At 38.7% G+C, this 26708-nt stretch overlaps 3 protein-coding genes across 4 annotated transcripts in view; 1 reads left to right on the top strand and 2 right to left on the bottom strand.

Moving 5' to 3' along the window:
• Positions 1 to 781: 781 nt before the first annotated feature.
• On the bottom strand, positions 782 to 9772 carry LOC101744036 (sodium- and chloride-dependent glycine transporter 2). Its single transcript, XM_004929164.5, has 12 exons — positions 9379 to 9772; positions 9106 to 9237; positions 8880 to 9034; positions 8342 to 8409; positions 8130 to 8262; positions 7473 to 7607; positions 7016 to 7119; positions 5363 to 5600; positions 4209 to 4337; positions 2528 to 2728; positions 1380 to 1508; positions 782 to 947 (listed from the first exon to the last, which is right to left on the bottom strand). The coding sequence occupies exons 1-12, from the start codon at positions 9500 to 9502 to the stop codon at positions 813 to 815; spliced, it is 1683 nt and encodes a 560-aa protein (XP_004929221.1). The 5' UTR covers positions 9503 to 9772; the 3' UTR covers positions 782 to 812.
• Positions 9773 to 12586: 2814 nt separating this feature from the next.
• Positions 12587 to 20815, bottom strand: LOC101743892 (uncharacterized). 2 transcript variants are annotated; one of them, XM_004929163.2, is made up of 9 exons: positions 20411 to 20815; positions 19662 to 20050; positions 18020 to 18236; positions 17787 to 17932; positions 16476 to 16667; positions 15628 to 15805; positions 14266 to 14483; positions 13701 to 13898; positions 12587 to 12762 (listed from the first exon to the last, which is right to left on the bottom strand). In XM_004929163.2, the coding sequence occupies exons 1-9, from the start codon at positions 20514 to 20516 to the stop codon at positions 12628 to 12630; spliced, it is 1779 nt and encodes a 592-aa protein (XP_004929220.1). In that variant the 5' UTR covers positions 20517 to 20815; the 3' UTR covers positions 12587 to 12627. The 2 variants fall into 2 exon arrangements, with proteins under 2 accessions (XP_004929220.1, XP_021205565.1); XM_021349890.3 differs by lacking the exon at positions 16476 to 16667.
• Positions 20816 to 20896: 81 nt separating this feature from the next.
• LOC101740151 (sodium-coupled monocarboxylate transporter 1) overlaps positions 20897 to 26708 on the top strand; it is a 44501-nt gene continuing 38689 nt past the window's right edge. The window contains exon 1 of the mRNA XM_004929303.5: positions 20897 to 21512. The gene's annotated coding sequence lies outside the window, so the exon portion shown is untranslated. The remainder of the gene's footprint in view (positions 21513 to 26708) is intronic.

Here is a 26708-nt window from a genome sequence, read left to right as displayed (position 1 = left end):
ACCACCAACCGCTCAATGGAGTCCTCATTACGAGTGATGGTAACATTACATTATTGTAATAAGCCTGTTCTATAAGCCTAGCTAGGGAGCTCCTGTCCGGTTAGTGGGTTTACCCCCAGGCCCGTTCCATGCCCTTGTAAGAGTGCACGACGACCTGTTCTTCTCTATAAAACAGAACGCTTCCTCTTTTAGGGATTTAGAAATTAGGTAATTAAGTGGAAAGGTACTAGCAGGCAGGCAGAATTTTAGGAGCCTTGAGCTGCAAATCCAAGTTTGAATTTTAAAGAAATGCCCTTAATCGCAATAAGGCGGTCTATACGTTCTGTGTACTTGACGTACGGGTCCTAACTCGTGACAAAAATTAGAAGACTGAACTGAAAATCACCATTATACTAACGCGGCTACCTAAAGACAATGTTACATAAGTGAAAATCACTGCCTTAACCATATGCTCGGTGTTGTGGTGGATGCTCATAGATTACCGGTGGGTAAAATAAGAGCATCTTAAACTAATGTCTTTTAAGTTAGAAAATCATCTTTTTTTTTCACGTTGAACTGATCTTCCTAGAGTTAGTATATTAAACGAGGCTTTCTTGGGAGAAGATTAATACTAATACGTTGAACTGATACAATACTAATATATTTAATTTTATATCTATAATTTTATTTCTAATACATATTATACTTTATTCTAAAACTTTTTCTTTACACCCTGTATTTACAAGGCATAATTGAAGTGAATACGAATTTAAGATAAGACAAGAATAAAAGAACAGTTCTACAGACTAAGTCACGTTTTATTGGTCAACTTGCTAAATTCTACTAGGGCATAAATTATTTAGAGCATAATCTCCCTTTTGTTTTTGCTTCAACGCTATCCATTCTTGGCGTATATCCGGATCAGCTGGACCCCATTGGTCGTTAGGCCGACAGTTTTCACGAAATCGCTGTAATAAAACAATCAAAAATGACAACAAGTTAATAAAAGACTTTATACATTACTGAGGGTAGTTTTTTCCCGTTTTTTTTTTCAAACAAAAAATTATATAATTTGCTATGTATAGGTAAATAGATTAATTAATCAAATTGTATTTAAATTAATTTATAAACGATACTTTGCATGGCATGTATACTTAAACTATAATTTTAGTAGATAAGAGGTAGATTATCATTTCTTCGATCGATAGCTTTGAACGTTTTGAAAATTTTACACGAAACGTTTTCTACCACCAGAAATTAAGTAGGTATGTATGTCCGCCACCGAATGTTTCATGTTTAACTTCCGTCAACTGATAACATTCTCGGCTTACAGCGTATAGTTAATTTGTAACAGTTTTAATAATAATAATAATAATAATAAGAAAAATAAAATTACATACATCTAATACGGACCCCCTGGATCGGAGTAATTGTCTCACTACATGTATCGGAATGCACAAGACTGAAACGAAAGCTACACACCACCCGGCCATTCCCGTTGCGTCTTTCAGAGCGTACACTGTGATAGTCTGTACAAAGAAACATTTTAAATCAATTTGATTAGAGAAAAGTGGCGAAATCATACATATAAACTTCTGTGCTATTTCATGTGCCTATGAAAACGACTGGCAGTTGATTGCCCAAGATCACATCTACCAATAACTATTCTTTTGGAACCCGAACCTCTTAAAGCCGAAAAGAGAACAATGCGTTCTTAAATAAAAAAAGTAGTCATTTGCTGAGGTACATAGCTAAAGTGAAGGCAAGCGGTGGATCAACCACTATATTGTCTATTTCTGCCTTTTTTTTCCTACCTATGTTGATAGCATTGAGAGGCTGGCTATTTCAGCTTCACCCTAACGTGTATAGGTGAGCTGACGGGGCTCAAACCGGAGTGTTGCTAGCACTGACCCTAGCAAGAGCAGTGCTTCGCAGAATCTACCACCGGATCGGAAACGCGACCCACTGAGAAGATCCGGCGAGAAACTCAGTGGGCCTATTTCTGCCGCGAAGCTGTTACGGTTTTCAGTCGGATGGACAGGGTCGCCTTTATAAACGAGGGGAGACGGCCTTTAAGTTAAGAGGACTTTTAAGGTGGTTTCACTATGAGATTCGATATCCATATTAGGCGAGTCCATTCACTCATCTATACAATCAAAAATGAAAACTTCATAAGCGATTGCCAAACTCACTAATCAGCTGATTTAACTCTGCGATATTGCGCGGAGTGCAAATAATTATAAGAAATATACAAATTCGATTATATTTTTAAAGTTTATCAGGAATTGCCGTCATCGTCACTCATCTTTGTTTTGTCGTGATATTACAAATTGGATGTTTTCATTACATGCAACCGATATCGAACGTCACGTTTCGAGGTATGATGTATTCTATGTCGGTTCACGTAAACTTATTTGAAAGGGGCATGTGTGCAGAGGAATAACGTAAATTGTATTGCATGAGGGTCCCCAGTTAAGCATTCCGAAGAAATTCAAAGAAGAAATATAATGTGCCCTAGTTTCGGTAAATCAAGGAAACACCGACTCACTAGTAAAATAAAGGGTAGCACGTATCTCCACAGCACCAGCCATATTCTCGCCAACGGTTGTCCTGTCATGAACATTACGTCCGTGCTCAGTTCCCGTGGTCCATACGTATATACCGCCGCTATGATCTCCAGTGCGCAGACTATGGGCACGCAAGTAATCGCTACATGTGCGTCTAATAGTTCCATCACGTGAAGGCCACCCTAGTAACAATTTAAATAAAACGTAAACAATAAGAAATCGCAAGCCATCATTAAACTTTCGGCATTAATAATGTTAATAAAAAAACTTAACCCTACATTGAATCGAGTTTTTTTAGTAATTGTTCGACAAATAATTTACGATTGACGGGTGCATTGTTTGGTTGCAGAGAAGGATAGAAGATAGATAAAAGCTTGCGAGGTCAGGTGTAATTCAGGGAGTCTTATTAAACTTTTTGTTATTGCCATTTTAGACCGACGAGCATGCACTTGATGACAAGTGGTCACCGTCGCTCATCATTTCAGAGGCATAACCAAGCTATTGCCAGTAGGCAGTAACTGAGGAATCTTCAAACCGACTTTGAGGAAGAACATACCATAGTGTTTGGGAAACATCGTGTAAGAAACTTCATTTCAAAGCCAGACGGATGCAAATGAGCTCTCAATTTCCGCAAACGCTCTCCCATTGACGCGAAAGTTTTAGAGCATAAACAAATTAATCAAATTCAACACACTATAGACGTGAATTATTAAGCACAAACACTAATTTTGTACATTAAAAGCTACTTACTATTATGTTACATGCAAGCAGATAACAACATAATTATTATATTTATCCCAAAATATATTTACTAGACTAATCTGTAGAATGTTTTTTCCGAGAAATAAATGAATCCCGGCCTATGGCATCATTGTTGATTTAAAACAGGGTTAGAAATGGAAAAAAATGGCGCGAAATTTTCAACATAGAGTTTTGACAACATTTTTGTTGTTTCTCTATTTCGGTTTGTTGTGTACCATTACAGTTTTTAAGTTTTTTTATAAGTAATAATTTCTACATAAGCCGAGTATGTCAAGTGTACTCAAATTAAGGGCCTATTAACTTTTTCTAGAGCATCCATAAAAATATCGTAAATGCGTACGTTTGTTTGTTTCTGTGTTTGTTTGTCTTTTATTCGCGTCGTAATGAAGTAACAAGATTTTTTAAGTGACAGTTTTAGGTCGACAGAGTTAGGCTAGATCTAAAAAAAAGGTCTCAAGTACAGTTACAACGGCTCCAAGCCGAAACGCATTATTGCTTTACGGCAGAAATAGGCAGGGCGGTGGTACCTACCAGCGCGGACTCACAAGAGGTCCTACCACCAGTAAGTTTGTTTGCTGTTTGTCTGGGTGTTTATTATCTATATACATATGTATTTAATTAAGCGTATATAAGTACCAGAGGTACCAGAGACTGACATGCATATGTCAGTCTCTGGTACCCATAACCTAGGTAAACCTAATTTAGGGCCGGATAACCATGCGTGATATGTTCCCGGTGATTTATTTATTATTACATATTATTTAAAAAAAAAAGATTGAAAAAAGGCAAACAGCTCGGGAATTGTGTTTAAAGATAAGATTAAAGTTATCGTTGGCTCGATTCAATTTGGTGCCGGGTTTTTCCTTGAGCGATAGATAACGCTAATTATTAATTGCTTACCTCTGTATTGCAGATGATCGAGAAACCGAAAAGTGCCAGGCAAGTCAACAAAGTGATTAATCTTTTTCGCGTACGTAATCTCGGGAACTCATCAATTAAACCTGTGATCACTGCTTCTATTGTGACGAACTGAAAATTTTAATTGACACTCATACATATTACGATATGCTAATACATAATCTGTTTTCAAATATGTAACAAGTATTAGGTTAGGTTGTGTTCCAAATTGGGTACCAAATCGGTATTTTTCGACTTTTTTAAACGTCATACATATTTGACGTGAAGTGACCCAATAAACAAAAAATCTTGTATTATTATAGCTAAAATTTAATTATTTCTACTAGAGAGTTCAGATTTCGAAAGAGCTAGCTAGTCAGCGGATATACCTTTGCTTTATTTTCCAAAGCACGTTCATTATTAATGTCCTTTATTCTTTTTTATTTTTTTATTGATTAGATGGATGGACGAGCTCACGACCCATCTGGTGTTAAATTGTTACCGGTTCCCATAGGCATCTAAGACGCAAATGCGCCACCCGCCTTGAGACATGAGTTGTTAGCTCTCACTTTTAACAGTTTTTACTGGTGGTAGGACCACTTGTGAGTCCGCACGGGTAGGTAACACCACCCTGCCTATTTCTGCCGTGAAGTAGTAATGTGTTTCGGTTTGAAGGGTGGGGCAGCCGTTGTAACTATACTGAGACTTTAGAACTTGTATCTCAAGGTGGGTGGCGCGTCTACGTTGTAGATGTCTATGGGCTCCAGTAACCACTTAACACCAGGTGGGCTGTGAGCTCGTCCACCCATCTAAGTAATAAAAAAATAAAAAAAGTACAACGGCTGCCCCACCCTTCAAACCGAAACGCATTACTGCTTCACGGCAGAAATAGGCAGGGTGGTGGTACCTACCCGTGGGGACTCACAAGACGTCCTACCACCAGTAATTACGCAAACTATAATTTTGCTAGTTTGATTTTTATTACACGATGTTATCCTTAATCGTGAAAGTCAATTGCGAACATTTGTTAAGTACATATTTAATTGGAAAAATTGGTAACTGCCGGCGGGATTCGAACACCGTCGCATCGCTGCATGCGAATGCACCGGACGTCTTATCCTTTAGGCCACGACGACTTCGAACTTTATATCACTCACCATAGTATCAATTCCAAGGAAAAACAGCATTACAAAAAATGTGACGGCCCAGAAATTTGGTGCCGGCATCATAGTAACTGTTGCCGGATATGTGACAAAGGCTAGTCCAGGACCGGCCGTCGCCACTTGTCCTACTGGGACGTTCGCTCTTTCTGATGCAAATCCTAGTACGGAAAATACGACAAAACCAGCCCACACACTGGTGCCGCTGTTTACCAACGGTATTATGATCGAAGATCTGAAATATTACGAATATGAAACGTGTTTCAGTTAAAAACAAAAAATATTTTTGGTTTCAGTATACATATTTATGATAGTAGATTTGCAAAAAAAAGCATGCCGTGATGTGGAGTAAATAGTACGTTTAAATTATAGAGAAATAAATATATAGTTTATGCCGCGTCAACGAAGCGCGCCAATAAAGAAACGAATCTAAAATGGCGGGGCGATAATGCGCTCTCACTCTAAACTATTGCTGTCTTTAGACACGGCGCGTACATATCAGTTCTGACTTTGTTCTCACTATGTTCACTACTTCGATAAAGCGGCACGACACGAGAACCCTCTCATCGTGGCCGCCGGTAACTACATTCCCGATCCTGCGGACAGAATGGAAAGCAGTCGACGTCGCCCACAACACGTCATCTCGGATCCTCCCGATCCACTAACGGTGCTTCTAGGTACTTCAAGCACCGGTCACCGTTCTCGTCGAACCCGTCGCTTGCGACGAAGGGCTCGACGAGTAAATTAACTCTCAGACACAGCCCACTGAGTTTCTCGCCGGATCTTCTCAGTGGGTCGCGTTTCCGATCCGGTGGTAGATTCTGCGAAGCACGGCTCTTGCTAGGGTTCGTGTTAGCAACGTCATCAGGTTTGAGCCCCGTGAGCTCACCTACAAAAGTTAGGGTTACGCTGATATAGCCTCTCAAGGCTCTCAGCTTAGGTAGGAGGAAAAAAGAAAAAAAAAAAACTCACTATGTTCCGACACGCGCCCTGTTTTCTCTCAAATTTTGTTGTTTTTTGTTGCATTTGTTCGTTATTTTGTTGTTTTTGTTAAATTTGTTATTGTTATCTTTTTGTGCCACGTGTGGTAAATAATATGGCCTCTCACAAACGACGAAATGTCCTATTATATTATCTGTCTGTTTGTAGTATTGAAATAACCGCTTTTTACTATATGCATATGAATATAATAATATATACGGTACATACACCAAAATAACATTTTTTTCAATTTTTGTCTGTTTGTCAGTCTGTCAGTCAGTCAGTCTGTCTGTCTGTCTGTCTGTTTGTTCCGGCTAATCTCTGGAACGGCTGTACCGATTTTGATGAGACTTTCACTGATGGGTAGCTGATGATATAAGGAGTAACTTACGCTACTGTTTTTAAGATTAGCTTCGCCCTGCGGCGTCACCCGCGGTACGACAATAATCGTAGGTAACATCGCGGGACTCAGGTATCAATAATAAAATTTAATGCTTCCGAAGCGAAGCGAAGGTGGGTCGCTAGTATTATTATATTTTCTTTCTATCTTTCTTTTTATTTGTTGACCCTACCATCTGTCAGTGCAGGTACATAGACGTCATTTTCGAAACGTTTCTGTATTGGCACGGCTTATAGGTGATTTCATAATTACGGAAGTGATACACAAACCGTAGATTTTTGTAGTGAAACTTGTTGTAGCTGGCCATGCTGACGAGGCCGCCCCAGCCGGGACCAAGCGAAAAAAAAATCTGCGTAGCCGCGTCTACCCACACCTATTTAAAAAAAAAACACCTTTCAATAACTCAATCAAACAATGTAGTTATATTAATTGAGTCGTCTATTATCAAAGGTGGCAATCTGTGCATTTGGACAAAAAAATGTTATTGATATGTCAATACAGATTGATTTGAATATAATCGTTTCCTTCAAAGAATACGGTTCAAAACCTGCATTAAATAAAGGTTAATACTTAACCTGTTATTTATCTAAGATGTCGTTCAGAAGAGTTTTGTGACTGCCAATGGAATACAAAGTCAATAATTCGTTTTTCTGATTTCCCAATAATTGTCCAAAAGTCACATTGCCGGCTTTGATAATAGTCGACTCAATTATGGGAAATCATTACTTTTGGCTTCATCAATTGTTTCCAATCGGGTAAAATGTAGAATAGAATTCCTTTTCCAGCTCCAGGTAACGTGACGCCGCGAACGAACAAAGCGCACAGAACCACATATGGGAATACAACCGTAAAGTAAACTATCTGAAAATAGCATAACGTATATTAATAGCGAGGTAACAATAATCATGACAACATAAATATTTCGGGCGGGTATATTGACAGGTGGGCAGTGTGCCAACTGTCACTTTGTTATAGAAACTAGTTGTTCCGGAGTAGTCGATTGAAATTATAAGTTTGAAGATTATTATGGTTCTAGTTACAGATTTCGCCAAAACCACACCAAAGAGAAATAATATTAAAGATAAACAATATTAACCTATTCTCAATTTCACCACAGGCTTCAAGCAATAACAAAAGTTTGACAATAAACGAAGAGTATATAATTATATGCGTATGTGTCAAATACATGGTAGTGTGTGTAATGTTTTTTTTATTGATTTAATGTATTGTTAATACATAATTTAAAAAAATATTAGGATTCTGCACTCCTTCTCTATATTCTCTATAAGTGTGGGAAATTTCATACACCTCCGTCCGCGCAATTTTCGTAAAAAGGGATACAAAGTTTTTGCTTCACGTATTAATATCTATTAAGGTGTTCACCTTTCCGACGCTTTTGACTCCGTTACAAATGCACAAGTATATGATGATCCAGCATATCACGTTGCACCAAAACACGGGCCAAACTATACTACCTATTTCACTGATACCAGAAGAAACCCGCAGGAGGCGTAAGCTGAAAAAACCAAAGAATTGTTTGGATAGTTTTAGAACTTCATTTTTCAACGGCCAAGCAAGAACAAATTGTTACTCACTGAAAAAATTCGTCTTCTGGCGTCGTGATCGTGCCGTTTGACAAAAAAAAGCTTGAATTTCCTGTTATCTGTGCACACACATAAATATCGTTTAACTTTTCATTGAACAGTAACTATCAGGATGCAGTAATTTCTGTAGCTTTGCGAGTTATAAACACAATTAAAACTACTTTTACGTTTCAATCTCGTAAATTTAAATAGACTATTAAACCAGTGGTCCGCAACCTTGTCAACCAAAAGACCCAAATATAGATAACACACACTTGAAATTAATTCAAGGAGCCATGGTTTTTAAATGTATGTACATACTTTTTTAAAGCCTTTTATTTCAAACATGCTTCTCTTATAAGGCAAGATAATAGGTAATGTTTCGTGCCTGAACTAAGCGGATTTAAGCGGAAGTTAATTTAGCGGAAGAGCCGAGCAGGCAAAATCCGCGGGTTGTTAACCACTGATTAAGACTGTAGGTATCACAGAAAGTCAGAAAAAAAACGATATTAAAACGTAAAAGTAACTTAATTAAGTATTTTTAGTTTACCTCAGTACATTTATCGGTGTTCCAAGGGTTTCCACAGGTTTGCCACGGTAACGGCGAACCCAAAGAATGATAGATGTACAGTACCGGATACGACATTATGGCAGAAAAATATATAACTGCTATTACGTTTAGAACTATAACAGCGTAACCCGCACCTGTAAAAATTATTTGTTAAATTCCATTGACATATAAACCAAATAAAAAATAAAAAAATAACTGAAATTACCTTTGAAAAGAGGGTTTATATTAAAGACAGAAATGCATCCGGCACTGGCGAATTGACCCAATGTCGTTTCCAAATAGACCAGGGGAATCCCGCAGATAATCAAAGTTAAAAAGTACGGAATGAGGAATGCTCCTGCAATTTTTTAAATATGGTGTAAAACAAAAACATTCAGTATAATTTAATAAACTTTCATAATTAATTCATTAAAGTTTTACGTCACATAAAGTCACTTTACATATTATTTGTTAAGAAGGAAATGTGTTTGTACAGTACCTCCTCCATTACGGTAGCATAAATATGGAAATCGCCACAAGTTTCCGATGCCGACAGCATAACCGAGACACGATAGCAAATATTCAGTTTGATTTGCCCAACGTTCCGGCTGGACCCTTGCCATTTTACAGCACTTGCCACCGATACTTCAGGTTGAGAATAAAAATATTTGTCTGTTTGTTTACATCACCAGTATAACACTGCCCAGATTGATTCAATTTGTTCTAGCCGAAGGGGGTCCGTGGTTTATTGGGTTGAGCAATACAAAACGCTGTTCAATAGGATAATAGGCCATCAGTACATTCGGGCTGGATTGACGAGTACGGACTTGAATGTTTCTAACGGGACTTACAATGATATTTTAGATATAAATTATAGTTTATTATAGGTAGAAGAAAAAAAAAAGACTATCTGATTAAAATCCCGAAAAATGGGAAATTCAATGAACGCACTCTTTATGTAGGTTAAAGCATTGACTGCAGTGTTGAGGTAGGTAGTCCCGGTTCCGACGGTATATCCAACCGCGTTATTAAACTTCTACCCGTCCAACTCATCGTGATGTTGGCATCTATTTTCAATGCCGCTATGGCGAACTGTATCTTTCCCGCGGTGTGAAAAGAAGCGGACGTTATCGGCATACATAAACCCGGTAAACCAAAAAATCATCCGACGAGCTACCGCCCGATTAGCCTCCTCATGTCTCTAGGCAAACTGTATGAGCGTCTGCTCTACAAACGCCTCAGAGACTTCGTCTCATCCAAGGGCATTCTCATCGATGAACAATTCGGATTCCGTACAAATCACTCATGCGTTCAACAGGTGCACCGCCTCACGGAGCACATTCTTGTGGGGCTTAATCGACCAAAACCGTTATACACGGGAGCTCTCTTCTTCGACGTCGCAAAAGCGTTCGACAAAGTCTGGCACAACGGTTTGATTTTCAAACTATTCAACATGGGTGTGCCGGATAGTCTCGTGCTCATCATACGAGACTTCTTGTCGAACCGCTCTTTTCGATATCGAGTCGAGGGAACCCGCTCCTCCCCACGACCTCTCACAGCTGGAGTCCCGCAAGGCTCAGTCCTTTCACCCCTCCTATTTAGCTTATTCATTAACGATATTCCCCAGTCGCCGCCGACCCATTTAGCTTTATTCGCCGACGACACGACTGTTTACTATTCCAGTAGAAACAAGTCCCTAATCGCGAAGAAGCTTCAGAGCGCAGCCCTAGCCCTAGGACAGTGGTTCCGAAAATGGCGCATAGACATCAACCCAGCGAAAAGTACTGCGGTGCTATTTCAGAGGGGAAGCTCCACACGGATTTCCTCCCGTATTAGGAGGAGGAATTTCACACCCCCGATTACTCTCTTTAGTCAATCCATACCCTGGGCCAGGAAGGTCAAGTACCTGGGCGTTACCCTGGATGCATCGATGACATTCCGCCCGCATATAAAATCAGTCCGTGACCGTGCCGCGTTTATTCTCGGTAGACTCTACCCCATGATCTGTAAGCGGAGTAAAATGTCCCTTCGGAACAAGGTGACACTTTACAAAACTTGCATAAGACCCGTCATGACTTACGCGAGTGTGGTGTTCGCTCACGCGGCCCGCACACACATAGACACCCTTCAATCTCTACAATCCCGCTTTTGCAGGTTAGCCGTCGGAGCTCCGTGGTTCGTGAGGAACGTTGACCTACACGACGACCTGGGCCTCGAATCTGTACAGAAATACATGAAGTCAGCGTCGGAACGGTACTTCGATAAGGCTATGCGTCATGATAATCGCCTTATCGTAGCCGCCGCTGACTACTCCCCGAATCCTGATCATGCAGGAGCCAGTCACCGTCGACGCCCTAGACACGTCCTTACGGATCCATCAGATCCAATAACCTTTGCACTAGACGCCTTCAGCTCTAGGAGCAGGCTTAGGGACCTCGGTAACCGTACTCGTCGAACTCGACAAAGAGTTCGCCGTGCAACCTAACCCATGAATCAGCTCGCTGAGTTTCTCGCCGGATCTTCTCAGCGGGTCGCGATTCCGATCCGGTAGTAGATTCATTCGCGAAGCAGCTACTCTTGAGTTGTTAGGTCTCCTTCGGAGGCGCTCGGGCAGCTGTTAGCAAATCCCACCCCTCCTGGCTGAGCCTTTGCTCGCCCACCTGTCCTGGTGAAACTGGAAAGGCCTCCGGGCCACCAGTAATCCTTCAATCATAAAAAAAAAAAAATGTAGGTAGTGGGGCTGGCTGTACGGTTAGTCCGCACAGGTATGTAGACTACTACATATTCAATTTTTCTGTCGCGAAAGGTTTTAATGTTCCGGTCTGAAGCGTACGGAAGTATGGTACCCAACTGGGTACCATACTTCCGTATTATACCATTTTTCATTCCCATGCCTCAAGGTGGGCGCTGGCATTCATTTTTTATGTTCATGGGGTCCGGTAACCAATAGTATAATAACAATAAAAAAATGCGAAGTCATTCATGTATGCCCATCACCAGCAATGCAATGTTATTCATTCATCGCGAAAGTTATTTGTAAGCATGCGCTAAGTATTTACGTATATCATTAGAAAAATGGATATCTTTAAATCTTGTAAATGTGCTAATAGCCAACTGGCCCTAGCAAGAGCAGTGCTTCGCAGGATCTACAACAGGATCAGAATCGCAACCCACTGAGAACATCCAACGAGAAACTCAGAGAGCTAAAATTATTATCATTACGGCAACGTTGATATGAAAATAATACTGTTACGCCGGTAAGAGTAATGCCATCTGTCATCAAATAGCAGAAACAAATATCAAAAGAACTAGAAATATCGAGAACGCTCGAGAAGTGTAATGCCATCTATTATCAAATAGCGGAAACACGTCGAAACGACTAGTCCTACTGGGAATGTTTTCGATAATTGTAGACTTATCGTGTCGACTATAAAAGCGTTGCAGAGATGACATGAAGTTTGATAGTAATTGGATCTTCTCGAAGCGAAACAGCGAACGGATCTCCTGAAGCGAAGCGGAAGAAGTGAATTGCGAATTGTAAAGTGTTCCTTAAGAGTTCTAAGTGTTAAATAGAGTTTTAGTTTGTACTTCTAGTAGACCTAGTCTGCGCAATCATTATAAATAATAGCAACTAAACCTAAGAGCTACATCCTTTCGATTATTTCTTTAACCTGTTGTTTTGCAGTTATTAAATAATACAATGACACTATTGTTATATAATTTAATTGTCTCACAGTGAAGGAGCTTTTTATAATCGCAATGTTTCAATACCAAAAGCGAAATGACAAGTCAAATTATCTGGAGGAGATTGCCTTGAGGATCCAGCATCGGCTTCCGGTTTCCCTTTAGGCGTTTTGACCGGAGCCTGACTATATTGGACAGCCTGTTAACAATATGCGTTAAACGAATTAATCATAAGGAAGATTTACGCAATGTGCGGGCTATATACTGTGAAACATTTTATTTATTAATTAATGAAAGCCAATGGGGTCATAGATATCAACAGAATCACGGTCCCTGCTAAGCTTCGGTCTGTTCGTTTTCTTTAATTAACTATATTTTTATGTATGGCAATCTCAGAACGTTGACAGCCGAGCCGACAGTTTCACTGTTGTTTAATTTCTTGGGAAAGTGACGAACAAGATTATATTTATTATCATTAAAATGACCGTGAAATAGCCGTTTTTTCTCTCTACATATTCGCTAGTAGCCTAGGAGGCTATTCTAGCTATACCCGGACGGGTAGGTGAGCTCAAGGGCACAACCTGAGAGAATTTGCTAACACTAGCTCTAGCAAGAGTAGTGCTTCGGAGAATCTACCACCGGATTAGAATAGCGACCCATTGAGAAGATCCGACGAGAAACTCAGTAAGGTGTGTCTACGGGTTAGTTCGCTCGTCGTGATCGACGAATTCGACGAGGACGGTGACCGCTACCTGACGGACCTAAAAGCACCGAGAATGAATCCGGGGATCTGACAAGACATGTTTTGGGTGACGTCGGCTTTGCGTTGCCCCGTCCCGGTCAGACAAGGCGACAGCCGTGTAGTCCACACTATAAAGAATTATCGGGTTAATGAACAGGAACTACTTATTATGATTCCCTTAGAGGCTTGCCCATTGCCTCTTTATATATTTTAATTTGCGACAAGTAAATACTCTTTTAAGGCTATTTGTAAAAAAAAAAATGAAAGCCGGTATACGTTTGTTTTTAATTATAACCTGAAATATTTCCATGAATATTGACCATCAGAAATGCCATCCTAATTGGTAGTAAGCGGTTTTCTAGTTTACTCTTGAAAGTGTTTAGTTTAATTCTTACAGTAAGATCGCCCTCGCCCCAGTGTATTGCTTCTTCAGTACCCAAGGTGTCGTCCCAATGGAAGTGCTGTGAAATTTGACTCCAATCCGGGTTCCTAAGTGAACATTTTACGGTAGCTAATACGGCTATTTGCTCACTTGGCATTTTCATTGAATGCACGCTTTTCTTCTCTGTTTTTCCTTGTTTCGCAGTACTGGTCTAAAATATATCACATGCATATAAACATAGCGATCATAAGAGAAGATCCGGCGAGAAACTCAGCGCGCTGATTCATGGGTTAGGTTGCACGTCGACCTCTTTGTCGAGTTCGACGAGTACGGTTACCGGGGTCACTAAGCCTGCTCCTAGTGTCAGAGCTGAAGGCGTCTAATGCAAAGGTTATTGGATCTGATGGATCTGTAAGGACGTGTCTAGGGCGTCGCCGGTGACTGGCTCCTGCGTGATCAGGATTCGGGGAGTAGTCAGCAACGGCAACGATAAGGCGATTACCATGACGGAGTTGTACAATGTATTTTGGTATTAGCTTTTAATTTTATCAAGATCGAATTATTGTATAAATCATTACCACTGTATATACAAGCTTGATTGTGACAACAGTTCTGAATGTATCCCTCAGAGCCACAAGATCCGGACAGAATATCTTCACAGTAGGCTCTTGGAAATTCATAACTTTGTTCCACTGTATTTTGTTACTCTCAAATGTGGTATAGTTACAGATCTGACGAGAGTTCTTCACAGTCAGATGATGGTAAATATCAGATTCATGTATCGACGCTTCATCCTCTGTGAAATGTATGACGGTAAACATATTTTTTGTTACAGCTTTAAATTAGGATCGTACGTATTTTTGACGGTAGAATGAAATGCATTTAGTTATAAGATATTGTTCCTGATAGAAATAATATAATTCTATTGACTTTTTTTGGCTTAAAATAAACCCACCCTGTTTCTTTCAACGAGTGTCATTAAAGAAGACTAAGGGTTTCCCCGGAGAATGAGTAGTAGCATCCTCTGAGTGATATGGTAGTATACTGCGAAGGTCATCCCGCATTCACCGGTAGGGTTCAGTGTAATCTAGCACGGGCAAGTTCGTGGTGTTAGTCGTGAAGAAATCATGATTTTCGATTTGAAAAGACAACTGTGGTAAGCAAAGAGACGGCACTCCTGACCTTAGTTTTTTTTTTTCCTACCTAAGCTGATAGCCTTGAGAGGCTATTTCAGAGTAACCTTAGCTAGTAGGTGAGCTCAAACCGGGGTTCAAACCGGAGTGATGCTAACACTGAACCTAGCAAAAGTAGTGCTTCGCAGAATCTACCACCGGATCGGGAACGCGACCTTCTGAGAAGACCCGACGAGAAACTCAGTGGGCTGTGTCTGTAGATTAATTCGCTCGTCGAGCCCTACGTCGCAAGCGATGGGTTCGACGAGGACGGTGACCGGATGATCTTATTGGACACTACCATTCGATACCAGGATGATCTTGAACTTTTGACGTCGTTGTGGCCTGCGGGATATGACGCTCGGTGCATTCGTATGTACCTACTGAAAAATCATACCGTAAAACGCAGACTTAGAAATTATGTGGGTGGCGGCATTAACGTAGCTGATGTCTATGGGCTCTGGTGACCATTTAGCACCAGGTGGGGTGTGAACTCGTCCACACATCTTAGCAATAAATAAAAAACTCGTCAATCTTGAAAATCATATTTGAAACCCGGCTTAGCATCGGACGGCGGACTTGTTATTTCTTTTTTTTTATTGCTCTTGTACGCAGACGAGCATACGGCTCACCCGATGGTGAGTGGTTACCGACGCCCATGGACTTCAGCAATGAGAGCCAAGCCGCTGCCTACCGATCACCTGTTGTCGATTTCGAGAATTATTTCCTATACCTGCTTTGAATTATATATACAAGAAACAACGATACCTCTTACAGGATTGACAATTTTACTGGTGGTCATTGAAGACGGGATATGCCATATATCATCCTCCGGTGGCGGCATCATTTGTATCAGTGACTTATTCGTGTGATACATCAGGAAGTTTCTTCTATTGGAGTCTAATAATGGCAGCTCTAATTCCACGTGAAACGTTGTTGTTGCTCCCTAGGTATTAGGACATTACGTGAACAATTTCTGCTACTGGCTTGTTCTTTCCAATTTATAGATTTTAATTTGAAAAAGTTTTTTATTTTTTTTAAACTAAACTTTCATTTGTGAGTTTTTTTTCAGTTATCTTTTGGAGTATATGCAATGTAATAAATGATTAAAAATTTCCAATTCCTAGAAGCTAGTAGTAAATGAAGAATAATTGTTTCGGTTCCATTTAGAATTAGTAGCAGTTTATATTCGGATTCAACTAAAGTATTCTTACATTTTATGTATTTTTTACAAATAATCTGGAGTACTTTTTTTGTTAAAGTGATCTACAGAATTGTTATAATGATTGGGAACTTTAAAAGTCTTTGATTGAATTTCTATTAGTTAATTTTTTTGAGTTAATAGATAAAACCAGAGATAATAGTTCTATTAAATTGAACAATCAATGTTGTAATTTTTTTTCCTGCTTATTCGCTGGTAGCCAAAGAGGCTATACCAGCTACGCTGGTAGGTGAGCTCGCAGGGCTCAACCTGAGAGAATGTGCTAACACTGGCCTTAGCAAGAGAAGTGCTTCGCAGAATCTCACGCCGTATCGGAATCGCGACCCACCGAGAAGATCCGGCGAGATATTCAGTGTTTAATTTACTTAAGAGAAACTGAACTGATGACGTCTACCTTTTCCGGCTTCGGTGGTTGGGGTACGGACATGATCCGAATAACAGTGAAATAAAAGTAGGCCGATCGTAAGTCATCAGGATGAGGCTCAACGAGTTCTGGCGCTCGATCAATTGATAGTACTTCGCGATTATCCAACCATTTCAGCCGCGGTAACCTTGTTAAAGTCGCTCGAGCATAACCTGCGCAAACCTAGGCAAAAAGCAATTTGGGCAATTTTATACGAAGACGATAAAAAAAATCTAAACTATAAGACTGCGAATAAATAAATGCTTAAAGCATTGGTACTCCCACTACTGGAGGGAGATGATCCAGGAATAGGGGATTACCGAGTGATTGAGGGATTACCGGTGGCCCGAAGGCCTTTCCAGTTTCATCAGGACAGGTGGGCGAGCAAAGAGTGAAAGCTAGGAGTGAATTTGCTAAGAGCTCAGTGGGATTTGCTAACAGCTACCCGAGCGCTTCCAAAGGAGGCATAAGAACTCAAGTGTAGCTGCTTCGCGAATGTATCTTACTAGCGTATCGGAATCGGGATCCGCTGAGAGAATACGGCGAGAAACTCAGCGAGCTGATTCTTAGGCTAGGTTTCACGTCGAGCTCTGTGCCGTGTTCGTCGAGTACCTACGGTTACCGGGTCAGTAAGCCTGCTCCTAGTGTTAGAGCTAAAGTCGTCTAATGCAAGGGTTATTGGATCTGATGGATCCGTAAGGACATGTCTAAGGCATCGACGGTGACTGGCTCATGCATGCATGATTCGTAGGATTCGGGGAGTAGTCGGCGGTGCCAACGATAAGGCGATTGTCATGACGTAGCTTGTTTCGTGGTATCCAGGTAAGCAACTCAATGCTGTGATTCCCAAACTGAACTGATTTTTGAACTGAGATTTATTTACCGCACAAATCTACAAGTCGCAATAATCCAATACGCTTGAAAGTTTATTTCAATCTAAAATGTCTTTTTTATATTTTTTTATTGCTTAGATGTATGGACGAGCTCACAGCCCACCTGGTGTTAAGTGGTTACTGGAGTCCATAGACATCTACAACGTAAATGCGCCACCCACTTCGAGATATAAGTTCTAAGGTCTCAGTATAGTTACAACGGCTACCCCATCCTTCGAACCGAAACGCATTACTGCTTCACGGCGGAAATAGGCGGGGTGGTGGTACCTACCCGTGCGGACTCACAAGAGGTCCTACCACCAGTGAAAAGTGTCTACCCGGAATTATTAATTTAAGGAAAATTTATGATTAAATTAAAGACTTAACAGCGCCATCTATGCAAAGTTTTTGGTATTAATTTGAAATTTACCGAGCACGGATTTCCAGCGAGTAGCAACGACGTTAGATTCGATAATTCCTTCAGAACATCCAAAGTTGAATTCAAATTATAGATGTCGTTGTCTGACAAATCCAGAACTGTCAAACTTTGTGGTAAGCTTGCGAGACTTTCAACGTCTGTAAAATATTCATAGTGCATTACAAAGGAATGGGCATTTAAAAGCGATGATTTTGATATACAAATTTTATTGCAAAACCGTTTACCATTCGAAATGAAATTTCTTGATAAGCCCAAATAAAGTAAATTTGTAGGTAAATCCTTAGCAAATACTTCGACGCTGCTGATTCGATTCGCTTGCAGTTCGAGTATTCTAACTCCCTCTGGTATTACAGTCGCATCTATGTCTTTTAAATAATTCAAGCATAAAGTTAAAGTTACCAGGTTTTTATAGTCTCTTAAGCTGCAGTCGAGTTTTGTTATCTGCAATCGGTTATACAAAACTAGAAAACATGGTAATGTTATTCAACACCTACTTTTTCGGTCCATTTTTTTTGGTTTTTTTTTGAGAATAAATACTTAATGTCTTGACAATAATTGACTACGAAAGATTTTCAGTTTTGGACTTGGATCGAAAATTGTTATATTACCAAAAAAGAAAACGCAAGATGATCAAGTGGTGGACATGTATCTTTAATAATGTCTACGACTCGCGGAAATATTGTTACTGAAATAGTACTTTAAGGGCTTCAATGGTTTTGTCCCTAGCTTTTCACCCGCATCTTCGCCTATGGGTAACGGGTCACTAATACGTCACATAGGCGGTGTGTGGTGGAACGAAAGGTAATTTATTTATATTATTCTATACTCTATTCTAGGATTTATTTATATTATTCTATATCCTAAACGCACTTTCTATATGTAAACGTAGTCTACAAATAGCTACTTTCACGTTGATAATAATTATTCGCTCCGTACAACTTTTTGCATCTATGAGAAGACTAAAAATAAATTCCAAAAATCTTTCAACGACTTTAAATTGTTTGCAGCATCAGATTTTATTAAAAACAAAGTTGTATTTGAAGAGGATCCCAATTTATCAGTGAAATCTAGTTCTAGCCGATGGATTGGCGAATTTACACAATTGTCGCCTTACACAATAATTAATGTCGTTGTAGGCTATACAATTTTTTCCGTCTCTACCGATCTCTACAATTCGATACCGTAGGTCACAAATTTTATTTAAGTGGTAAAAAATTTACATTTTTAATTGGTTGTCTGGGCCTTTTAACATTTAGGTATATAAATATAAATCTTTGAATTTTTATACGATCAACGGTTTAGTCACCAAATTTGCTGTCCCTAATCTGCTGCCCTAGGCTCAATCCTACTTAGGCTGGTCGCAATTCGGTCATTGCCGAAATGGGTGTGAATGAACAACGAACGGATAGAAAAGAATTCTCTAATTAATTAAATAAGAGCTCTACTCTTGTTTCTTTAGTTACCCCTACTCGTTCCATTTTACCTCTAACTTTTCTACTTTTGTTTACCCTGGATTCTATTAAACAGGATTAAATGCAGTTTGACGGTAATTTCAAGTTCGTGCATAAGTATATACCTCTTTTATTTAGTAGCTGTTGAAGACTATTCGTGCTATCAATAAGAGAAACGCGGAAAAGTTCGTTTTTTAAAACTTCAATAACAAAACAAAAGAGATAACTATGCGCAAAATGAATTTGAGCCTTGAGGCGTCAGTGATTTTAGTCCAATTTCGATTAGTGCTTCTTCAGTTTTATCAAAAATCTGTACCAACCAAGCACTATTTATCGAAACGTCGTCGGGTTAAGATAGGAAAACAGTTTTAGTAAATTTCAAACAAATTGGCCGCAAAGTAGCTTTTTTTCATACCTCGGCTTCATTAATTCTCAACACGTCAACTGCTTTTAGCTCTTTTCTTAAGATTTCCCGATCATTGAGCTTAACAGCTTTCCGAATAAGTTTCACCAAATCGTTCGTGATACTGTTATTATTTTGAAAACATATCATTCCTTCACTATTAGCAAATTTTTCAATCTCCCATAAAGTGATAGGAAGGAACAGCTCCCATTGATCTTGCAATGTAAGCGTGGAAGATTCATCAAGGAAACCACGGAGTATGCTCGACTCAACTTTTTTTTGAAGTGCCTCTTTTAGGGTGACCTGGGGAATTTCAACTCTTTCGCAATTTAGTTTGTGATGGCGGAAGGCTTTCTCCAAAAGAGTCCAATCGATATCTGTTAGTATACGTTGTTGATAACCTGTCGGTATATGAGTGTAGGATTATTTTACAGGTAAACAGGTAAGATCGACGTTTGTCTGATTAATTATTTAATGGAACTATCAATCAATTAAGTGCTTTTTTATGTTCATAAGTATGCTATATACTTTCACACAATATTATTACGTGAAATTACTTTCCTTAGATTAAGCTACGCAAAAATGTATTTGCTTATTACATTTTGTTGTAATGAAATTCATTAGAATGTGCTATTAGTAACTTATTGAAAAAGTTGTTTTTATTTAACATAAATTGCCTAACATCTATGTTGTCCCCGGATTAGATTCAATATTTCTTAAGTAGAAATTTAGACAAATAATTAGATACATATATCCATTACCTTCTACTGCATTTTCAGGAATACGGAGTAAGCTGGAATTACTAATTATAGGTCTCGTTGCAATCTGAGTAGGTTTCTTTATGTTATCTTTTGGTTTTGGAGGCATTTCGGGAAAATAAATATAGAGAAAAACACTATATTTTTATTTATCTTCTGATTTCATAGTGTTTATCTAATTTAAACTTTAATGTCCTATCTATGGCTGTCACTATTTTGTCGTCAGTTTTCGATATCTACTTTTTACGGAAAAGTTTCAATTACATTTGCCTTAATTTTTAGAAGAAAATAATTTATGTGTTGATAATGGATTTAGGCGACCGAAATGAATGCCATAAGACCCAAACATTGAGTTTTATCACCAAAATGAAGAAAATTAATTAAAATGAAAATGTGTATGTATGTACATACATAAAATGTTGCTAATGCAGCCGACGTTTTGTCAACTTTAACACAGATGTCGCTAGTTTACTTTCAAGGTTTCAAGGTAATTCGCTATGTTCAAGTCTGTTTTTTTACAATCTGTGTCTGTGGTGGTATGGCATTTGCTGTGTTCGAGTTCGCGAAAGACAGCTGTCAATGGCCAATGTCCGTTGATGTTAACGTCACGTTTATATTTTATTAATGCAATGAATTTTATAGCATGAACGTAACATAACGGCAAAAAATCTGTACATTATGTCTTTAGTATTTGAAGCGCTGCACGCAGCATAAGTTGCGTTAGCTGTAAAGCTGTAAAAAGAAAATAAATGTGTGAGCTGTGCGGGACTTGTTCTTTTTTTGTATGTGTGCTTAAACTACATTCGAGTCTGGATTAGTGGTTGACATTGACATTCTGGGACGCGGGAAGTTTAAATGGAGATGCGGAATCTTTGTGACTGGGTTTTAGCCAAGCCAGATAACATGTGAAGTGAAAGTTAAATGGTTGTGTTCGAATGGCATACTGTTTGTACTAAATACCAGTTCTTACTTTCCGACAGACTTGTGTGTTTTGTGATTGCGCCATTAACAAGATCTACATACATGTGATTTAAAAACAATTTAATGTTCTCTCCTTTATAAAGTTGTATTTGTATTGTGTGTAGTGAAGACAGTGCAAGTAAAGGTATATAAATAATATTTTATTTGAATTAAGCTTTTGTCGAAATTTTCAGATTGAGTATACCTGATTTAAAAGTACACTTGATCAAATAAAGATTGCGAGTAAGTGTTACGCGTCCTTTTCATACAGCTACTTATCAAAGTATTTCAATAACAAACATCATTGATATAATTATTTTGTTTCGTTTTAGTTAGTATAAATATAAACGATCTAGGTTGTTACTGGGTTTTCTTTAAGTGATTTGATTTCTTTCGCATTTAAAGAAAGAAGTACATGTTTATCTATATTGTTACTTTCGAACAAAAATACCCGGAAAATATTCGGACGATACTTGTTTGTTAGCTAGTTAGTTAAAAAGCTTAAAAATACTTTAAAGGAGTAATTAAGTATCCGTGATCACGCATCGATCACGGAAGACGGAGACGGAGAAAACGCGACATATAAATAATATAATGCTCCACGTTTTAGTTAACTGAGGCAATCAAAAACCAGTTTCCGACTGAAATATAACATAATTTGGTAATTTGATGAGAAATATTATCAACGATTGGTTAAGCGTCATTTGTGACGGCAGTGAGATTAGATCCTCCACCCTTCGATCCCGAGTCTAGTAAAGACCTAGTACAAAATATATATTCTTAGACTTCCTTCCGGCGCGCTTCGGGAATAAGTTCAAATAGAACGAGCGGAGAGTATGCACCCGAGCTTATGTAGATATACGTAATTAAAGTGTGATTCGATTTTTGAGCATGCTTAGGTAATTTTTCTCAATAATGCGAAATATTGGATCCAAGAACGATTTTTTCACTCGACGAATGTTTTTGATTGTCGAGTGCAGAACCCAGGACCAACTTCTCAATAACGAGGATTCTCTAACAACTCCCTCAAAGAAGGATTTTTTCGGTTTAAAAGATAACCGTTATTATAATGTAACGACTTCGACCTCATGTCTCAAGGCGGGCGATGGCTTTCTTGTTGTTGGCGTAGAAACAAACTACTTGACAAATCGGTTGAGATTACCAAGTTAGCACGTACGTAAACGAAGATCAAATTTCATGGCGCGCCAATTTTAAAGGTATCGCTGGAGATCTCCGAGACAATTGGAATTTTTGATTCAATATCTAGAACGTCGCTCAGTAAAGAGGTTACTCGGATGCTGAGGTTTGATTAGTTGGTAATTCTCGGTTAAGATTAAAAATATCCTCCACCTCTGGTGAGATCCTACGTGAGATTTCACATTTAAATAGGATTTACTAATACTTATTACCATACAAATTCATTTGATGTTTAGGTGATCGGATATCCCAATGTCTCGGATTGTTTGTCGTTGAACCCGTACGAATTTTCTTCGTAAGGTTTCTATTTCTATTTTTGTACCAAAACATACCAGAATCTCTAGTTTTGATGGAGTTCATTACCTTTACATTGAACGAGCTACTTGGCGTATATAATAGTCTATGCGTCTTTAAAACGGTCGACCGTGAGGTTTTGGTGTTCGATTTTATTTTAATTGCGTAGACTAGTGAAATAGCTCACGATCCACCTGCTGTTAACTTCGCAGCCCATAGACCTTGTAATGTAAATGCCAGCACCCACCCTGACAAATGATGTCGAAAACTCAGTTGTACACGACTGTACACACCCTTCAAGCCGAAACGCATCTATGCTTTGCAGTAGAAGAAATAAGTAGGATGGTTATACCTAACGTGACCAATTATTTTTTTTAAGCGAGACATCTGCTGAATATGTAGCAAATTCAAATTCAAATTCAAAATCATTTATTTCAACTTAGATGTCAGTATGACACACTTGTTGAATGTCAAAATACTCTCTGTACTAGCGGTGGGTTGTAGCGGCATTTTCGGTTAGCGAAACGAAACTAGCTATCGAATGTCAATAGCGGCTTTTGAAACGCGCTATTTCAGTAGCGAGCAATAGCGGGTTTTGTTTAGCAGTAAACTAATGTGCACACGAATGAGCTAGCGTCGCGATTAATATTTCAGTAATTACGACTTTATTTGTAATTTATCTTTAAGGATAATCTATATTAAACAACTATACACTTTATATTTTTAACTATTCAATTTGGCAATTAAACTTAAAACTAAGCGCCGAGTCTTTAATACATTTTGTCGCTAAACACGCGATTCGTGAATAACTGGTTCAAGGCCACAAAATTCGACTTCAACTTGCACTCATAATTTAATTTTATAAATCTTATTTTAAGGGCTTTAAGAGCTAAAGTCAAAGGTCAAATGCATCTCAGTCGTGTGCGTGAAAGAGACAAAATGATGATTGTCTATTTCGATCGAACCAATGTTTGCGCTGCGTGTCGCGATAGCTGCCGACCGAGCGGTACGAAGTAAAACGAATATTGCCGAACGTTGTGTGATTTGTGTTCGTGATCGGTGACGTGATTGAGTAGTAGATGTTAGCAGGTTATTGCAGTACGGCGAAACTAGCTAACCGCTATTTTGTCTATAGATAGTTTCAATAACCATTTACGTTGCTCAACGGCCATGCCTACTCTGTACCTCTTACCACGTAGTCGCTTTTGTTAAATTAGCTTATTTAAGCACTTCTAGGTCTATGTTGAATTGAAAAATGAATTTATCGTTTGGTCTATTTGCAAAAGACGGACTATGTCGGTCTCGCTGGGGACAGCGGGACAGAATGCCCGAAAGCGGGACTGTCCTGCCAAAATCAGGACGTGTGGTCACGTTAGTTATACTGAACCCAATACGTCGAAGTTAAATTTGTTTGCTTTACATTGTAACGCGTTCTAATAATAATTTCAAAATAGTAGCACGTACACGTTTTCATTGTAATTTGACAGTCTTGGGACACTGTCCAAGTGTTCACTAAACACAATTAAAACTACTTTTACGCGTTTATTATTTTCATATGATTAATTTCGACGTATGGAATACTGAATAGTTTGCGTGATCACGGACAATGAAAGTGCTATTTATCGCTATTTATGTAATACAAAAATAGTAAATGTGACTAGTAAATTCCGGTCACGCTTCGCTGACTACTCATAAATCTGCGTAACAGTAATAATATGTTGAATATCTCGCGGATAGTATACATGTGGTATATTGATGCAGAAACAATTCTTGAAGTGCAACAGCGTACAAAGTTTATAATCAAACAGTTTGATCGACGCGCGAATAAAATATAACGTGAATAAAAAACATCTTATATTATTAATGAATTCAGTACTTTCAATATATATACATATAAATATTTATAATAGAAATTGTATCATCCGGAAGCACGCAATTTATAATAAGCGGGGTTAAAGTATGCAATTGCCGTTTTATTCAGCTTAGACATGAAAGATGCATACTTCGAAAATTCGAGTGATTTTTGAATACGAGCTCCGACGCGGAGTTAACGCTGCAGAAACAAACAGCTCACAATATCAATGTTGCGTTTAGAGAGGGGACTGCTAAGTGCTAATGAACGCATTACGATTTAGGTATAAAGGTTTTCTTAATGGAAATTTTGATTTGAATAACGAACCACGTGGAAGACCACACATGTGAAAAACAATGAATTGACAGAGATCGTGGAAGCCGAGCCGAGCCAAACTACCCAGGAATTAGCGGCATGGGTTAACGTTACCAACAATATTGATTCGTTTGCGTCAAATCAATAAAATAGAAAAATATGAAAAATGGGTGCCTCATGATTTGATTGATCTGCAGAAAGAATCGCGTGTTGAAACTTGTGTTGCCTTGTTGAATCGATACAGAAATGAAGGAGTATTGGATCGAATTGTGACATGTGATTAAAAGTGGATTATTTACGATAACCGTAAGCGAAAAATGCAATGGCTGACCCCAGGTCAAACGCCGCAACAGTGTCCTAAGCAAAGCTTACCGATAAAAAGGTAATGGTAGCTGTTTGGTGGTCTCAGCATGTTATTCACTATAGCTTTCTCCGATCTGGTCAAGCAATAACTCCGAATAATGCCGAACTATGAACAATGATAGCAAAACTGGCTGTGAAACCTCCCCGACTCATGAATCGATCTTTACCATTATTGCTCCATGATAACGCGAGACCTCATACAGCACGAGAAACCGTTTTAACTCTACAGGAACTGCAATTAGAAACTTAGATTTTTATGAAAATAGCCGCATAGTTTGTCAGAATGTAATAATATTTTTCCTTGTAATCTTTAATAATGATTGATTTAAATTTCCTGTTAAAGAAAAGTCTTGTTTGAGTAGCGTGTTATGACGTAGTTGAAGGTGATAATCTTGCGATGTGTTCTCATCTATACATATAAATCAAATTGGAGTGTCTGTTTGTAATATTGAAATAACCGCTTTTTACTACATGCATATGAATATTTATACGGTACATAGACCAAAAAACATTTTTTACAATTTTTGTCTGCCTGTCTGTCTGCCTGTCTGTCTGTCTGTCTGTCTGTCTATCTGTCTGTCTGTCTGTTTGTTCCGGCTAATCTCTGGAAAAGCTGGACCGATTTTGACGAGACTTTCACTGATAGGTAGCTGATGATATAAGGAGTAACTTAGGCTACTTTTTTTAGACTAGCTTCGCCCGCGGCGTCACCCGCTGTACGACAATAACCGCGGGTAACATCGCGCGACACCGCTATCAATAATAAAATTTCATGTTTCCGAAGCGAAGCGAGGGCAGGTCTCTAGTATAACATAATTACGTACGATAATCTCAACCATAATACTCACAGTCTCCTTATAAAACTGTCCTTCAAAGATTCGTGTTTATTCTATTCGGTCAATTAACATGCCACCTCGATATAACAAATCGGAAGTGAGGGAACAAGTAAATATTCGTTAAATCAAGTAATTCGATAAACTTAGGTTTGTTAGTTTGTATTAAGGTTAGGTTGGTCTACCATTCGTTATAATGAGGTAAAAAAAATGTTTTATTTACCTCCACATTACATACTCATCTTCTACTAATAAACGATTACATATTTTTATCGAATTACTGTAGGTATGTATTTTCTATTTAAAAACAATTAGGTAGGTAACATTATTTCTCAAACCTGTCAAGACTAATTAAAGTCTCATGTAGAGTCTCAAAGTAAATGACCACCATTTTCCTGAGATTATATTTCATCCCATATCATCTCATCTCATTTCATTTAATTCCACTCCATGTTATCATTTTTCATAAAAATAAGAATATAAATTA

The sequence above is a fragment of the Bombyx mori genome, chromosome 4 (genome assembly GCF_030269925.1).
Source record: "Bombyx mori chromosome 4, ASM3026992v2".
NCBI lineage: Eukaryota > Metazoa > Arthropoda > Insecta > Lepidoptera > Bombycidae > Bombyx > Bombyx mori.
This window is presented reverse-complemented; position numbering and strand designations above follow the sequence as displayed.